The 18566-nt window shown below is 42.7% G+C and overlaps 1 protein-coding gene across 7 annotated transcripts in view; it reads right to left on the reverse strand.

The window, feature by feature from the left end:
- cep170aa (centrosomal protein 170Aa) overlaps nt 1–18566 on the reverse strand; it is a 44459-nt gene that overhangs the window by 3930 nt on the left and 21963 nt on the right. Inside the window, exons 1-12 of one of the 7 annotated variants that reach the window (XM_051959509.1) lie at nt 18010–18087; nt 15332–15511; nt 14572–14877; nt 8928–9281; nt 8356–8645; nt 6283–6375; nt 5441–5558; nt 3684–5243; nt 2953–3003; nt 1497–1773; nt 549–780; nt 34–201 (exon numbers count right to left, since the gene is read on the reverse strand). In XM_051959509.1, coding sequence (XP_051815469.1) covers nt 34–201; nt 549–780; nt 1497–1773; nt 2953–3003; nt 3684–5243; nt 5441–5558; nt 6283–6375; nt 8356–8645; nt 8928–9281; nt 14572–14877; nt 15332–15407 — 3525 coding nt within the window. In that variant the 5' untranslated portion in view covers nt 15408–15511; nt 18010–18087. Of the gene's footprint in view, nt 1–33; nt 202–548; nt 781–1496; nt 1774–2952; nt 3004–3683; nt 5244–5440; nt 5559–6282; nt 6376–8355; nt 8646–8927; nt 9282–14571; nt 14878–15331; nt 15512–18009; nt 18088–18566 lie in introns of those variants that run through there. The other 6 variants (XM_051959506.1, XM_051959503.1, XM_051959504.1 and 3 more) reach the window with 6 other exon arrangements.

An 18566-nucleotide genomic window follows, 5' to 3' on the forward strand; every position in this document is an offset into this window, starting at 1 on the left:
GTTTCATGCTTGTGCTCTGGGTTTGTCCCTTACGTCTTCTCTGTTCCAGGTGCGTCTCCTCAGAGCTCGGGGCTCCAGGCTGTCGGGAGCACGAGGGCGGAGCTCCACTGGTTTACCGTTGATCTCTGGTGCCTTATTGGTTGAAATCACAGGAGGGATCTTCCTGAAGTTCAGGCTCTCGTCGAACACCCGATCCACCAACTGGATGGAGGCAGCAAAAAGACAGAAATAACAGCCAAAACTTTCTCCTCAGTTGTATTTCAGTTTTGTTTAATAGAGTTAAGATGTAAGAATTTGCGAGAAACGAAAGAATTAACAGCTCTGTCAAAGATTCTAGTCACACAGGGCTCTCATGGCAAAGTAGGAATGAGCAAATAAAGGAATAAAAGTGCAGCAGATGGGCGTGTAGTCAATGAATACCTCTCACAGCAGATGAACGCTACAAAGCAGCAGAGGGGCAACGGTTTTTATCGAAGCAACGCAGGAGGAATGGCAAAGGTGCGATGGAAGCACAGTAAGGCAACAATAGAAGAAGAAAAATCGGGCACCTTTTTCATGCTCTCCTGTATGTCCAGCTGCGAGGGACGTGCAGGGCCTACCTCTTCCCGGGTGTCGATGGCCGAGCCCGGGGTGGTGGCCGCGGTGCTGACGGTGGTGCTGGGTGCTGTGCCGGAGGAGCTGACTGAGTCGATCTCACCGGCCACGTCGTGGATTTCGCGAGCCAAGATGGCCAAGTCCTTAGCCAAGTCCTGGCTGATCCTGCGCACACAGGGGAATAACCTGTTAACCATCAGACAGGGTTCTTTAGGACTCAGGATAGACATGAATAAATTACAGCATCACAATAAAACATTACAAAGATTAATCCTCTGAATCCTAAAACACATCAGCACATTATCATATTTAAAATCACAAAGAACTTTTGTATTTTCAAGTCAACTAAGCATGACTTTCGGTTTTGTCAAGAAAATTACATAAATCCTACATTAAAATCGTGATATTTCATGTGTCGTTTAATAATTTGCGCAAAATTTACCGTGTGCACTAAATGGATTCTGTAAAGAAACAAAAAAGTCTCCACTCCTCGGCACAAACACAAAGCTAAGGCTGACTCAGCTGCGACTAACGTTCACATGACAAAAATTCTGGGACTTTTTGACTGAACTGTCCTGGAAACAAATTAAAAATAAAAACAGAAAAATATCCATTGTTTTTTCCACAGTATTGGTTACACCTGTGGGCACTTAGGATCTTGTACATGCACTGAATTACATTTTTTTGTAAAATAAATCATCAAATAAATGCAACTTCTATTCTGTGTTCTGATTTATGGCATTCTAATTTAAGTTCTCTCTACTCCTAGTCATGGCTGAGCTGTTTCCATACAGTTGCAGGATTTTATATTGCAGTGTAAAATGAGATCATCACAGGAAGGATAACGTAAGAATAAATTGCATTATTTAACAGATCTTGTACAGATCTAGGTAGGTCAATACCTGGCTATCTCCTCGCTGTGTGCTGTCCAGTCCCTGATGTACTCCTCTTGCTCCTTCATGCGGTGTTTCATCCCCACTCCCCCAGGACCCGTCACCACACCGGGGCTTGGGCTCGTGGTGGCGCCGCCGAGTCTGGAGTTGCGGTGCGGGACGAGGTGGTGAGGGCGAACGTGAGAGCGTCCTCCGTGCTTCGGAGAATTCCGGTTGGAGCCGAACTCTTCCTCTGAAGTGGAGCCGTACTCCGGCGGCAGACGTCTCCACCGGCTGCTACTGGACACTGTGATGGCAGCGGAAGGAAAATACGATCTTTTAGTCAATATTACTGTATTTTATTCTATTACAACAGCTGTTATTCATGGAATTAATATATGAGCTTGGGAACACGGGAGGCTTTGTTATGGAGGCAGCCATGAGCCAATCCTGTTTCAATCTGATAAAATCAGAATGCTGCAAACAGAGTTGGTCTGTATTTACAGGCAACAGATCAGAGATGAGAAAGGATTCTTTCTGTTTGCATGTAAGGTTATGAAGATGGATTTCAGTTTTTAGTTGGTGAATATGGGTAGGGAATGCAGGAACATTTGGTGATAGTAAAAAAACACACAAAAAAATAAACAGCAGACAAAGAAACTGCATTTGACTTTGTCTATTAGCTCGTCGCCCTGGTAGCCAACAAAAGCATCCAACAAGGAACATAAATCTCGACAGAGTCATCATACTGCATGTTAGGCTGCTTTAAAACGGTCCCACACAGCTGCATTAGTGTAGCTGCACCATGATGAGACAACACTTTGCTCTATGAGTCGTTTCAGGATAAGATGGGATGGGATGGGGTGGAAATGTCTTGAGGTAAAATCTCCACAAGGTGGAGCACTGCTTCAAAATCATTGGATCATGGGGTGTGAGATCCAAAATGCTTTGATAGTAGAAAGAGTGTCAGTAGAGCATTTGTATCCTCATCACAGTGTTACTGAACTGATTTAAAGGAGGAGACACAGAGCTAACGACACAAATATGCTAGAACTGGGTCATCTTTGCTCATCTTTACACACGGACATTTCTTAACATGATTTTTGGGATTTCATTGTAAAATTTGAGTAACTAAAGTGTCTGTAACAAAGGAAATATTCAGCATATTAGTTCATTTTCTATTGAGCCATGGTGGAAATCATTTTTTAAATACCAACTCTTGCATTGCTAATCTGATTAACCTGCTTTTCCTTTGATGAGCTTGATCTTAGCTTCCATTGCTGCGACCCAGGTCTGACACACACACACACACACACACACACACACACACACACACACACACACACACACACACACACACACACACACACACACACACACACACACACACACACACACACACACACACACACACACACACACACACACACACACACACACACACACACACACGGTCTAATTAGATTCTATGGTTCTGGTACAGTACCCATCAGCTCTTCCTCTGCATCACCCTCTGCAGGTTCAGGCTGAGAGCTCTCTGGACGATGAAAACCAATGCACAAGTTCATCACAACACAGTGGAAATGTTCACGGACAAATGTTTACACACTGACAAATGATGAAGTATGACCAAGTGTCTGTTTTTATCCTGACTGATAATGACATCAAAATTAACTAAGGTTAAAAACCTCAACTGAGCATTTTACTTTTCCTCCTCTCTTAGCTTCTTTAACCCTCCTGTTGTCCTCCTTTACAGGCACCAAAAAACACTGTTTTCTCGTCTGAAAAAATCCAAAAAATTCAGCAAAAAAATTCCCCAAATTTCTGAAAATTTGCAAAACCTTCAAGAACAAAATTCCAATAATTCCTTCAAAATTTCCCTTGCCAAATTTGGCAAGAAAATTTTTGTAAATATTTTCAAAAAATGAGTAAAAATCTTCCAAAAAATCCTAAAAATATCTAAAGTGATTATGTATGTATCAGTAAAACTTACGAAATTGTTATGTGAATATTCTTAAAGAAGCAATTTTAACATTTTTTCCCACCAAAAAATGTTCAAAGATTTCCCCAAAATGTTGAAAATGTGGACATCAGAAGTTTCACTGTGAAAGTATATTTTTCCCCACATTTCCAAATTTTAAAACTGGTCAGTTTTGACCCGCAGGACGACACGAGGGTTAAAATCTGAATGAATTAGAGATCAGTCGATGTGCTCACCTGTGGGCGAGCAGTATCCGGATGTAGCGGTCTTTGTCTTGGCCTCATTCAGTTTGGACACACTGTTGGCCCTCATCCTGGGTGTCAGCCTGTTCTCTGTGGGCGTCGATGAGCGCAAACCCAGACGCAGTGCGGTCTCGGCGGACAGGCGGGGTGAAGAAGTGGAGCTCCGAGTAACCGTACACTCTGAGTCACTGCGGGCTGAGATGGAGCCCAGACGGTTCCTTCGTGGCTGAGCCAGCATGTCCAGCCGTGACAGTCCCTTCCGACCACTTGGCGGCTTCGAGGTGGAGCTGGTTGTGGACACCTCAGAAGCCACAGAAACCCTGTCTGCATCAGCCAGATCAGTATCAGACGTGTCCCCAAGTCGGGCACGGCGGAGCAGGGAGGCTCTCGTGGGCCGTGGCTGAGGCAGTGAGGCCTGCTTGTTTAGGGACGAGGTTGTGGCTGCCTGGAGAGTGCGACTGGTTTTGGAGGAACCGCTGTTGGAATTCTTCACAGACTTGCTATCAAGTTTGGAATGGAGGACGTCATCTAAACCCCGCCCGTGCCCCAGAGGTCCAGAGTAGGTCTCCTGGTCTGAGGAGAGGATGTCAGAGATTGGGAAGGAGGAAGTCTGGTCGTCATCGGTGAGATCCAGAGAAGGCTGACGTGCTCTGGAGGAGGCAGAAGTGGGCTGGACAGAGCGACGAGCATCAGTCCGAGTCGTCGTGTCAGTTGTTCTGCTTTTAGTCTTCCTCTCCAAACGTTCACGGGCACTGGCGTTTGTGACGCTGGTCTTGGAGGCTGTGCTCATATTGCTTTTCTCCCGGTGCATGCTGCTAAGAGAGCGTCGTTTTTGTACACCACCAGCCGCTTTCTTCTCTGCTTCTCCAGCAGCATGACTAGCCGTGCTGGCAGTGTCCACATCTGACTCAGGAGAGATGGAGTCAGTCCGAAGGGGAAAGCCGGAACCCTGAGTAGTGATGCCAGTTTTACTACCTTTCTGGTCTAGTTTGTTTTCATCTCTCAGTTTGGCCTCTAGGAATGCCATGACAGCTTCAGTGTCCTTCAGCAGTGTAGCAGTGTCCATGCTGCCCACAGAGTCACTGCGTTCGCGCCCACTGCTGCCTCTGTTGATGCGTGGGATGAGCTCTGCAGGAACATTAGCGCTTGGTTTCTCAATGGTGAAGCTGCCCTGGCGGACTAAAGGCTTCCCAGACTTCTCTCCTCCTTCTCCTGCCCCTCCTCCTTTTCTCTCCTCTGACCTCTTCCTCCTCTCAGAGCTGCCAGAGGTCCGGAGAGGAGCCTTGGACGGGGAGGATGTGGCGCTTTGTTTCCGCTTACTGGTCATCTCACCGTCTTCCATGGGAGTTGGGGACTCCCCGTCTCCCTTGTTCTCTTTCTCCTGGGGTTCAGTGTCCTGTTTCTCCCCTATCTCAGACCTCAGAGCTTTGGTAGTGGATTTAGCCCGGGGGTCATCCACAGGAAGCTGGGGGAGGGTCCTGCGCTTACGGTCGGTCAGACTGGAGGAGGATTCACCTCTGCTGAGGGATGCACCAGACTCAAAGGCATCAGCACCTACAGAACAAAGGACAAACTCAATTAACATGTCACTGATGTATTTTTTTGTTTTCACACAAATTAAAAGGACATTTAAGACATTTCAAGTGCTGCTTAATATTGCACATTATTTAACCTGTTAGGGGTTTTGTAAGGGGAAATGCATTGTAAATACCTAAGTCATATTCTTCTCTGAGATTCAAGTAACTATGTACCTGTCTCTTTGACCAGGAAGGCGGCTGTCTCTGCTCCCGACCCCTCTGGATCTGTCCTGGTGTGATTGGCAGCTAAACTGGCCCACTGAGAGACCCAGCTTGAGTCACCGGGAAGAGCCTGAGATGACACATGAGTGAAAAGAAACAACAGAGGGTAGAGAAAACTCTAATAAAGTGCAGTGAAATCAGTTAGAGGCAGCACAAAATGAAGATATACAGAGCAAATTTATATGATTTAAAAATTCCCTGATTTGTACCATACTTAATAAAAATGTAAGTTGATTTTGAGGTCATCTGTGATCTCTTCAAAAACAAAAAAAAAAAGCTGAACAGGTGCTTCTTATGTCAACTAGAAAAAGACATATCTGAATCCCAGAAAATACAGATAGAACAGACAGAAAGGCTGCCAGTGTTCATACACCCTGCCCCTCTCTCTTGGTTGCCTCGAGGGTCGAGCACGTCTCTCCTCATCTTAGCATGATCTAGGTCACTCTCTGGGAGGACTAGTCTACTCCCATGAACAGAAAGAGGAGTGAAGTGGTCAAGCCAAGGGAGTGACTGTGACTCACATTATGAAACTCAGCCATGAATCCACTTCTGGTTTACTACACTGGGCTGATATGATTGATGAAACACTGGAGTTATGTCTTTTACAACGGGATTTTCCAAATCAAAATGAAATTAGCAAGGAATCAGTTCTTGGGTACCATCAGTAATATTTGAGAAGCAGAGAAAGACACAGATACAGGAAGGGATGACCAGAAAACACTCAAAAAAGAAAATAAAGGGAACAACACAAAGTGCAGCCACAGATATTAAGCTGTAATGGTACAATTTTCTACCTCTTTCCCAGTTTCTCCTGGCGCCTTTCCTTTTCCTTCTCCTTTTAGGTCTGACAGAATAGAGGAGTCTGTGTTCTGCTGCACACCAAACACCTACAAGCATGTGAAAAACAGGAGACAAACCCTGACAATATGGCAAAAGACATACATTCAAGCATAATCCATGCAAATCTTATGTCATAATGTATGAAGTCTGCATTCTGTATGCAATGTAAACATGTAAGTACCACTGTACTTGTTGAAATTAAACTGAAACACCCTCATGATATACTGTACTGTATAAAGGTACATTATTCTGCAGTTCACTTGAAGAACAAAAGTGAACGGAACAGACACAAGAGGATGCTGTTGAATTAAAGCACTGATCTGCACTAGTTAGTTGAGTACCATGGCAACAACCAGAAAGTGAACACACACTCACACACTCACACACACACTTAGACACACTATTTACAAAAGGAAGAGAGCTGACAGACTGTGAGCAGTGTGCCAATTAGGGTGTCAGCTAATTACAGGAATTAGCATAACAACACTTCCAGTTTTGAATGAAATGCACTCAGACTAACACTGACTGGAAATACATCCCACTAATTATATCACTGCTCCTTCAAAGACAACACCTGCATATAACACTTAAAGGGACACTAAAACATGTCATTTAGCCAAGTTTAAATTATGTCTGTGTGATTTGTGGTAGCTCAATGCCAACAACTTAGCTTCCTAAAAATAACTTTAAATGATGGAAGCCCTTACTTCTGAATAGGTGACAATTAAAAAGCCCAATGAACTCTTCTGACAGTCCCTTTAAAGTAAGGTCTTTGAATAATTACTTTACTTGAGAGACTGGTCAAAAGAAATATTGTTATTTTTGGTATTTTTTGCCTCAGCCTGTCATTACGCTCTGAATCTAAAACTGAACTCTCCAAGTGTATTACTTTCCTTCCTTTCAGATTTGTTTTCGGTGACCATGAAAGAGCACTACGCCACAAGACGGGGGCTGTGGTAGAAAATTGATGGTGGTTTTTCAGCATCCCTGGAGCATTGTTTAATAAAACAGGACAGTGCTTGATGGAGCAAGTCTCTCCAGGCTATTACAGCAGCATTAGGTTTACCAGCGGGATGCACAGTATGAGCAGTGGTCAAGCAAGGCAACTGAGAGATCATAGCTTTGTTTCAGTGGCAACAGCACCGAGCGGTCTCTAAAGACTCACTAACTCTAAAACTGCAGACGAAGCAGGTAATAAAGAGACGATTAACCTTGCTCTGGTCTGTTTGTGTTTGGGACGGTTTTTCTCTTTAGAGTGACTGCAGTGTAACTTTAAATGATGCTCTTCTCATTGTACTGGCGGCTTTTACGGTCACAGTTTGGCAAAGAAAGCACGGATGAAAATGTTCTTTGTTTTCACACGACTTTTTGGGTGACTAGAGTCATCAGAACAATCCTCAGTTAAACATGTAAACTATTTGAATGAATGGTCTAATATCTAATACCTAACAGCGCTTCTCTAGGCAAAAGATTCCAGAGGAATTACACGATGTGATGCTGCACATTTACAAAATAGACAGAAAACATTTCTCTGTGTTTATAGCAAACTATAGTGGCCTTCAGATGATAACCAAATAGAACAATATCTAAAATAAGTATTGTAAAGAAAAATCACAATGTGGGAGTACATGATCATTTATAAAATAGCATTAGACCAATGTAATAACAAGCACAACTATAATATAGACACCAGAAGCAGTAAAATGCAGGCAGTAAAGTGTGTTTGGCTTTTTACCACTGGGAATTTAACGACTTATTATTCAACAAACTGCTTTTTTAAAATCACAAATTGATGCTTATGGCATAAATTCATAATTAAGTGTCCTCAGTATCATAAAATTAAAACTCAGATCTCTGTTATTTATATTTCTAAACAGCAAAAAAGTAATGCATAAAGAAATCTTTTGGTAAGATCCCAAAAGCATCTCATAGCAGTGAAATGAAAACATTCTAATCAAGTAAAGTACTGTGAAAGCAGAAAGACGGAAACGTTCCCACATAACGCATGAATCTCTGAACATTCTTACCTTGTCTATCATGCGCCTGGCCTCCTCTTCCTCTGGGTTCCTGTTCTCCAGTTCGATCGTGTAGGTCCCCTTATCGCTGTGGTCGTCCTCTCCCTCCGCTCCAGCTGCACCTCCTCCTCTGCCCAGGACCGAGGTGTCCTCACTGGGGCTGGTGGGGCTCCCTGTCGCCAGCCCGGTACTGGCTGAGCTCCGACCGATACTCGGATCCTCTGATCTCTGCTTGAGGAGCACGCGGGCAGCTGTAGGGGCACCTACAGTCACTGTAGCTGGAATTGGAGCTGGGACTTTACCTGGTAGGTGGATACACAGCGCAGAAGTACAGCTAATGAAAAAACATGGACACACACATATAATGCTTTCACAGCTTCATGCTGCAGAGGGAAGTCACTGTAAGAACTGCACTTCTCTTCAGAATGCTGCCTTTAAGGAGTTCTTTTACTAAAATAACCTAACTCAGCACATCTCATTATATTTTAAGGGCATAATTCCAAACTTAACATTTACTTTAGGAAACGCACACAAAGCTGCTCTTCGAAAGAGTGTATAAAGACATCAAATCACAGTTTTATTACCTGAGTCTGAGGCCGTAGAGGCAGAGGTGGAAATGCTGAACACCTTGGGGTGAGAGGGAGGCTGAGGACACAGTGCCTCCCCACCAGCTCCTCCACCCAGCAGGGGTGCAGTCTGAGAAAATGAATAGGATCTGCGCTTGCGAGGGTTTTCCTCGTCGTAGAATTCGATCATGAAGGCCGTCCGGGTGCCAGTTGTTTTGGACCCGCTCACCGTTACGTGGCTGCCTCCTGCTCCTCCTCCCACGTGGCTGTGTGCTGCTTTTAGGCGTTCCTCCAGGGCATGGCGGCGGTTGGCGAAACGCAAGCCCAGCCCGTTCTCTGAGTCACTCTGAGTGCCGTCCTCATGTTTGCTGCCTATTGGAACACAAACAAAAAGAAAAACATAATAGAGTCATAACAATGCTTGTTTTCAACAATAACAAATTCATTCCATGTGACGTTGGATAAATGCATCTATTATTCCCAATTTACAATCAAATGTTTGCTCACCTGGAACAGGTCTAACAGCATCAAACAGTTTAGACATTTACGACGGCTAGATTTGGATATCCACCTACAATCTACTAATAACCTGCAGAATGTTAGATTAGCTTAAAAATTCATGCTATAACATATGTACACAACAGTTTCATAGCTACAGACAACGGCTAATGCATATCTGTGGAGACGCAATCAAGCAGCAATGTGCAGTACAGCAATGTGGGTGAAGAAGTCTACATCAATTAAGAAACCATAAGGAAGAAGAAAACAAAGGTCCTACACTAGCCCACAGCACAGAACCACATCCACCTGAAAGCACATCCATTATGGACACCACAACTAGAAACAAATGCTGCCGCTAACCAATATAACCTAAAATCAACTATGAACTTTCAGCTGTGGCCAGAATCTAATTGTTCCAGCATCTAAACAGCCCCTGACGTCACAATGCTGGCTCTACCTACCACATTACAGCAGTTCCTACATTTTGATCAGTCTGGGTTGAATCCGCATGTCCTCTCAGTGTTGTACGATGGCAGACAGTGTGCCACGCTAATCCAGACATGCCACCCACACGACTACTGACCCTGCCTACTTCACTGGCAGTGAGAGAGGTGAGGGGGAGGGTAGGAGGAGAACATGGAGGGAGCAGCGAGGGCTGGATGTGAGAGTGTGAGTGTGGAGGGGGGAGGTTTTAGGGAAGGAGAGGAAGGGGAGGTGAGCGGAGAAAAGGGAAAGAAAGGGGAGGCTGAACAGGGTTAGAAGGAAGGAGGTTGGGGGATGTGGGGGAAAGAGGAGGGTGGATGGGAAAGGGAAGAAACTGGATTAAATGGGAGGAAATAGAAAAAACAGAGAGTGGAGTATACTGCAATTAGAGTTGACAGTCACTCACACAATCAAGCACCCAGGCACAGCCGAGCAGTTAACGAGCTAACCGTCAGCCTTTGACAGTTGCGGTAGACGACTATCAGGAAATACTTCCACTTCACAATCACTTGTATAAACCAGAGCACTGGGCTATATTTATTGTCCTGGGTCTACATTACAGCACTAATCTATATTTTACATTCGTCAACCACTTTGCATCCTACACAGTGGGAGTTAATTACACAATTTCATGTCTGTATGTTGTAATCTTCTTGGTAGCCAAGTGTTGATGTTTCACACAGTTTCACTTTATCCTCAGTGTTTAAGCAATACTAGTGGACAGGCCTGCATGAGAAAGGAGGGCAAAGGGCCTCCATGTCTGAGTAGGACTGTCACAACTATTTCACAACTGCTTGATCGCAATTATTTGAACTGTGATCATTTTTGCTAAATCGCTATAATCGTTTCCATACAACTCTGAAAACAGAGCAGGATGACACGAACAGAAACGCCACATTTCAATACAAATTACTGCGTTGTCTTCCACTGGTTGCATCTCCTTCTTCAACTATAGTGTAAAAGAACCTTTTATCTTGACGTGCTTAACTGAATATTCAACCAACTGCATTTCTATAAGCATCTGTCAACATTAGCATCATGAATTCAGTCATAGCTCTGCTCATTTTGGAGTCTAAAACCTTTGAAGAAGCAATTTGTCAGATTTGCAATCAAAAGTGTGCTAATATCAAAAATCTAGAATTACTAGGAGGGAAAAAAACAGAATTTGTTTGCAATTATGTGTATAAAACTTCATGACTGCAGGAGGCCTATGGTTGAGTGACTATAGCGGTTTGGCTGGGAAACTATCCACATTCTGTGACTTTGAATAAGTCTGTTGCTCTGATATAACTTTCCTTTTGCCTTCTACACTTATTTTTTCTGTAATCTGCCGCTTTGTTAAGTCTGAGACAATAACCCTGATGCCACAGTTTATAACTATGTATAACAGAAAGCCTGCCAAACATTAGGGGTCTTCCTACAAATATAAGCTTGATTCAATCTAGGGACTATACATTAATATACCTCAGCCTATGCTATTGTCTCACAAGTCCTCCACCTTTATTGCAGTAAAAGATTAAACTGCTGAAGCACTCCTTTAAGTACCGTCTCTACACTGGGATATCACAATGGCTCTGTTGCCTAGGGCATATTTCTGAGTCTACGGCTCGTTTGTCACATTCCACCACCCACCTCCTCCAACTTTCCTGTCTTTCATCACTGTTAGACATTTAATAAAGCATACATATCATTAAAAAGGAAGAAAAAGAAAGCATGAAGGGAACCAAAGAAGAAAGCAGCGGTGCGTTACAGTAGCAGTAGCTTGAGGAGATCAGCAGATAAGCAGACAGAGAGAGGCAGGTCTTTCATGCTGTGTTCCCCAGACAAAGAAGCCCTTGGCAGGGCCAGAGGAGAACAGAGGTGTCTGTGAGTCCAGTGCTCCGTCCCACTCGCCCCACTATGACTCACAGTGGAGCTGGCCTCTGCCTCTGCTGCTGGCTACGCACACAAAAACACAACTGAGCACCCGGCACAAGGATGCACTGACTTTACATGCGTGTGCAGTTGCACAAACAGACAAGCAAACATGCAACCCCAAACAAACAGAAGTGTATTGTACTGTGAGCTTACTATACAGCACAAGACACACACACACAACTGAATTTCCCTCCATGTGTATCTGTTAAGCTTTTACAGCTGCAAATTATTTCAATTTTACATGAAGCACTACATAAAAAAAAACAACACAAAATCATCCTTGCAATGTAAATAGCATTAGAGATCATTTAAGAATCACATCTTCTAAGAACAATAATGTTATGATGCTACAGTGATACACACATTGCAGTTCATATTCCAAATAAATGACAGCCTAAAGATGTATCCTGCACATGATTCCTTACATTACAAAGTGATAGACTCACCTTGATGTTTGCAAATCAAACGTTTAGCTCAGTTGCCTCCTCAATTTCCTCGTTGAAACCTCTGCCACTCTCTCTGCCGAGCACCTCTATGACACACCCTTAGCACATCTCACTTGCCGCTTCTCAAACACGCTGCACTGCTCGTCTGCAGCATGTTTCCAACGTGCACATGCAGCAGACACAGACACGGCGAATTTCAGCCATGCAAAGCAGCATGTGAGCGGCACACGCTTAACACACGCCCTGAAAAGGATTTCTCACACATGCTCCTGCAGCCTTCAAACACACAAGCAGACGCTCACGGCTAGTTTTGGCTCTTTGTAAACGGACGTCGGTATTCTTGCATCTCTGTTACTATAACAACTACCTACCAAAAACTGCTTCCTTCGCCACCTCCCTTTCTGCTTCTACTGCAGTCCAGACAACAAGCCCTTCTCTCACTCTCTCTCCTTATTGCCTCTTTGTCCTGTCACTTTTCCTGCTACTGCTGCAAACACTGCTGTCAGCGCTACAGTGAAGTTTTTCCCCTCTTCTCCACCCTCTCACCTACCTCCCCAACATACCCGCTTTCACACTTCATGCGTCTACAGCCAGCTTCAATAGACGTCTTGCCATCCAGCTGTCCATCCCTCTGTGTCCTGTCCCTCCTTACTCCACCCTCTCTTTGACCCCTTCGTTTCCCCTCAGTTATTCTTGGCTTCCTTTAATTCATGTCACAAGCATCGTCTATTACCTGCTCTTAGGTCAGATCTCTGGTTAAAAAGACCGCAGTGTCCAGCAGTCTAAAAGTCAGTCAGTCAATCAGTCAGTGTAATCATCCATTAGGTGAGCCATTCTGTCAGCCAGCTGACATGCATGTTGTACTAACTCCATCTAATGAATTAGCTTTCCTGCCTTTCACTTCTCCTTCACAGATTTCCATTTCCATCAGCTCCTATCCTCCTAGTCCCCGCCCCAACATGCCAACAACATCATAAATTGGCCTCCATTTAATTGACTCATGACCAGCATGCAGTCTACACCTGTGCTGTAAAGCATTGGACCTAAACTCTCTTCACTGGCATCACAAAGCCTAGCATAGCCTCGCCTCGTCAGACCCATTCCCACAAAACCCCCTGGCAGCAGAAGCCTACTCAGCAGTTGGCTGCTTGCAGGTAAAGGGGACAAAGAAATGCAGAGAAGCATGAAAATTACAGTCATAGCATTCCCAAACCGTACCCCAAGGATACATAGCAACTAGCCCTGCGAGGTTAAGCGGGAAGATTTACTGTAGATGCCTACACTGGCGACACAAAAGAAGAAATCAAACCAAAAAACACTTCTAAAGCCCTTGAAGGCAAGTTTTAACTGCCATGATGTGTAGAGTATGTTCTCCACACTGGAAAACATTTCTGTAAATGGCTGAAAAGTGAAAATCAATGGGGGCTGTACTATGCTACGCATGCTAAGTGATGTCTTTGGCTGTCAGGGGTTTAAATGTTTCTTTCTTCCAGATGCTAGTACTATGACTTTGTTACCGTCAACAACAACCTGCAGTCCAAGTAAAGAGTCAGCCCAGTCCTTGTACAGCATAAGAAGAAACAAAATGGAAAACTGAGACAGTAGATGTTTCAGGATAATGGCCAAGCATACTATTGAAATGTGTCAAAAAAACAATTAAAAAAAGAAACAAATTAGGCTTGTTTTTGCTTCTGAGGCTGCGTAGTGTCAACACAAAGTGGCAGTATATGCTACGTTACACAGGGTTCTAATAACCAGACCACCAAGAGGACAAAAAATGGACAGAAAGCTTTAGCAATTGTTTTTAACCAATAAAGTTGTGATTGTTCTTTCATTTCAGCCATGTTTCATGCTGTCTAGAGGCAAACACATTAGAAGTGCAAACAGTTGATCAGTTGTCAAAGTTAAATGTTCGCTACATCAAAATGTAATTGAAGAATCTCTCATTATACACATACACTCTTTTTATAAGATGATTTAATGTGCATAACTCATTTTTTTTTGTCAGAATTACTTCATCCAAACTTTTTTGATTTGTTCCCCCCAAATTTAGCAGCTTCCATTAGTTGTTTTAATGTGATTCTTGAAATGTGGATAAAAACGCACTATTGTAATACAAAACTAAGAGCTAATAGCACAATTATTGTCCTAGTTGAACAACCGATGACTCAAAAAAAGGAATATTATTGCAGAAGGTAAAGAAGCATCATTTAAGGAGAAATAATCAAGAAAGAAGTCAGGAAAGAGTCGTGCACAACAACAACAAAAAAAAACAGTCCACAGACATAAAAATATAAACAGAAAACAGGCTTTACCTTTCAGTCTTTTGAGATGGACCGGCACGTCGCTCTTGATGCTCTTGCTGTCGTCCTCTGCAGACTCACTTCGCACCAGAGTGGGGTCATTTTGGGCCAGCCAATCAGCCACCTTGCTCTCAGATGCCATCATGGCGGCCTGCAGCGTGCTCAAGTCCCTCCCTCCTGCACCGCCACTTCCTGCTCCACTCTTCTTGGAGCGAGACCTGTGGTGGTCGGGTGTGAACTTTGACACGTGGTCTTTAATGGTGACTTTCCCAGGAGAAGTGTTGTCAAACTCTATGGTGAAGGAGGCGTGACCTTGAGCTGTGGAGCAGACATTGCAGTTTCATCACTGTGTCAGTCAGTGCTAAATATAGGGATGCTAACGGTGGCACTTTTAAAAAATTGATGTGTACATGCGATTACTTGCTAGAATCAAACTACAAAAATATAAACTACATGAATAACAAATCAGCTGTTGAAGAGTGAATCTCTGTTTGCACAAGACAAACAGTGGCCTTGTTTCTTTTCGGTCCAGGAGATTTTTCACAAAGGCAAACTTGACGACACTGCAAAGATGCAATGTAAATACAGTCTACTAGCAATGTCAGAAATTAACATTGTAATGATTTACTGCCCCTGCATATATTACGAACTGCAAGGATCTTAAATAACACAGACCACATTACTTTACATTGGTATTAAATACACAAAACAGGAACAAAGGCCCATTTATGCACACCAAATCAGAATAAATTACATGTATATTTCACTTCACCTGTAGCGATGTGACTGTGAGCGGCTGAACCCTCCGTGTCCTTGGTGGGAATCTCATGGATGCCGTTAGTGGCCATGTGACCCTCCTTGGTCGGGATCTCAAAGTAACTAGAATCCTGGCCAGCAGATGCACGAAGGCCGTCCTCTTTAGCTTTCTCCCCTCGACGTGCCTCTTTGCTCTCTGAGTGTGTAAAACGTGAAAAGACATTGTAAAAGTTAAATATTTAAATTGTGATGTTGACAAGCTCACAGGAGGCTCGTTGAAGCGTTTTAAGTTGAACTAGGTCACACATAATAGATCTGCATGGCAATTATAATAAAAATATAATTTGGATTGAAAAGTAAATGCAAGATATAAGTGTGAGTCCGTCAACTTTGGTTTTGTCCCACTTCGTCTAAAGAGCCTGAGTGTATTTGACGCGTATCATGAATAAAAACGCCGTTGTCCATGTCTTCGATTTTCAGTCTTTACTTTTCTTTCAAATTGGCACAAAATATGCAAAGGACAAACTCAAGAAACATGACAATTGTGATAATTACGGTCAAAAAATAGTGTGCTTCTCAGGCTTCATAGTTCTGCCCAAATTAAATATTATAATAAGCGCATGCAGCGAGCCCAGCGCATCCTCCAATCAGAAGCCTTCTAAACGTTACCAATAAAAACAAGGTATACAACCACAAATCAAATTAAAATACATATGTATTAATTTAAGCCCACTAAATCAAAATTCTCCATACTGTTTCAAACATTCAACTATTATTGTTATAAAAATCAAATTATTCATGTGGACAATCTGTGGCATAAATGGCTCTAACACAAGGTGTTATCTGTACGACTGAGTAGAGTTGGAATGATTAATCGATCAGTTGTAAAATCAATTGTCACCTCTTTTGATAATCGATTAATTCTTTTCGGTAATTTCTGAAGAAAAATTTAGACAACTGTCGGTCTAAATTTGAATATTTACAGTTTTTTAAATTCCTCTATTACAGAAAATTAGATATCTTTGGGTTGTGGACAAATCAAGATAGTTGAAGACGCCACTGACGAACATTTTTCACCATTTTGTGACATTTTATAGATCAAACAACTAAATGATTGCTCAGGAAAATAATCAAGAGGTAAATCAACAATAAAATGAATCATTAGTTGCAGCCGTACCAACAAGTAGTCATAAGAATACTTTGTTCAGTTCATCTTTATTGATACAGAACAGGACTGGATGCATCTTTAGGCTAGTAAACATTAGTTATTAGTTTAATAACATAAAATCTCAATTCTGCAGCATCACAGATGTACACTGTTCCTCACTATCAAGACTAATGAAAGTGAAAGCAATGAAAGTAAAAGGTCAAGTTAGATCCCATATGGACCAGTTGAATCAGGGTTTGTTCTTCAGTGAGTGTGCATTCAAGACGCACATATATATTCTGTCTGTTTTGTCACTCTGTCACTCAAGACAAAAAGTGTTGCTGTAGCTCTTCAAAACCTGCTTTGGGCCATTGACAATATGGAGCGCTTATTTTCTCCTCTGTTCATATTAACAAACAGAGTCTCTGTGGGAACTAAATATGATAAATGATACTTTCAGAAATTAGAGGGGCCATCTGCTTCATGTTGGGGAGCAAATGTAGGAACATATGGCCATCAGGAAACAAGAAACAGAAACTGTCTTTGCAGAATGCAATCACTAGTAGAACAAAACCTGAGTGATTTGTCACGAATAACACAATTCTAAAAGAAGATTGCGCCGCTTAAGGACTCAAGATACAAAGCAGGATCTTCCGAAAAACAGAATCTCTGAATTAAAAGCTTAATTTTCCGCTACACTTCACTGCCTTCATCTGCCTCTTTAAAATGATCAGAGGTTGCCAACATAAGCTGCTCTGCAATTTTGGGAGGATTTGCAACATGGATTTGAACACAGAGCAAATATGAGGTACTTGGCATCAAATTTGCTCAGTGATCCTTCAGATGCAATGACTTAACTGGGAAAGAAATACCACACAAAAATGACAAAACAAAGGATTTAAGTTTGAGATAATAGTGCTACTGTAATTCTCACATTTCTATCCATGCTCTATGTAAACTCAGAGAGGTTTATAAGTCTTAAATTGAATAAAAACAGAGACTGCAGTATAACCATTAGCTCTTTCTTTAAATTGTGATAACTGACTAAACTTCCTCTATCTCACAGAAGAGTTACCATAAGTCACATGGCTCATCTGAGAATCACCTACAGCAGTCATTTGTGTAAAGCATTATGAGCATCTATGTTTAGTTAAACTAATGCTGAGTGTGCTGCAGGATTGTCCATGGTAGCAATAGTAATGTTTCCTATTAGACTCTACTACATGCAAAGATTAAAACTGACAACAGGCAGCATTACAGTGAAACCTCTGAATATATGGACATTCAGTACACTTAAAAACAGCATCTGCTCTAAGGTGTGCCTTTAAAGAGTAGTGAAAATCAAAATCTAGCATGCAGTGGCTTCTCATTTCAATTTTAAAACACTTGAGAGCTCAGTAGAGTTGACTGACCATATAGTTCTTAAAGGAGCTGCAGGTAATAAAGCAAGTGCCAGTGGATGCCAGACTAACACAAAGTTGACTCAAATTAAAAGCCCTTTACCAGCTCCATTAGCCGAAGTACATGGATTTGAGAGCAATACTTACGAGAGAATTAGCTAATGATTGCTGCAGCGTAGAGGGAGAGAGTGCTCTGTTTGGACGCTGTGTGTATCAGTGTGTGTGCCGGGAGAAAAAGGGGGAGCTGGTGCAATGGAGGAACCCAATCGGCTTGAGTGACAATACATAAGGAGGGGGGCGGGGGGATCTGACAACACAGCCTATTCACTGGGAAAAAGAAAAAGGACACACACTAAACTTAACTGACACACACATGCATGCGACAAAGCAAAGAAATACACACTCAAACAGAATCGCTTCCTGCTCTAAACCTCTCTTTTTCTCTTTCACTTCCCTTCAACGGCTACATCTGATGTGAACACGCAGATTACAGTATTTCAAAAACAAGTACACTGATGAGTACTTTATTTTGATGCTGAGGTCAATATCGCCTACGTAAATACACAGCAACAGCCCTGGAGCATGTGCTGCTTCACAAAACAAATCAAACATCACTAAACTCATTCAGCAGTGAGTATTTTTAAAGCCAATGCTGCAAGAGGGTAAAATACCTTCCACTCACCCGCTTCCATGACTGAAGTAGC

Source organism: Acanthochromis polyacanthus, chromosome 15, assembly GCF_021347895.1.
Source record: "Acanthochromis polyacanthus isolate Apoly-LR-REF ecotype Palm Island chromosome 15, KAUST_Apoly_ChrSc, whole genome shotgun sequence".
Classification (NCBI taxonomy): domain Eukaryota; kingdom Metazoa; phylum Chordata; class Actinopteri; family Pomacentridae; genus Acanthochromis; species Acanthochromis polyacanthus.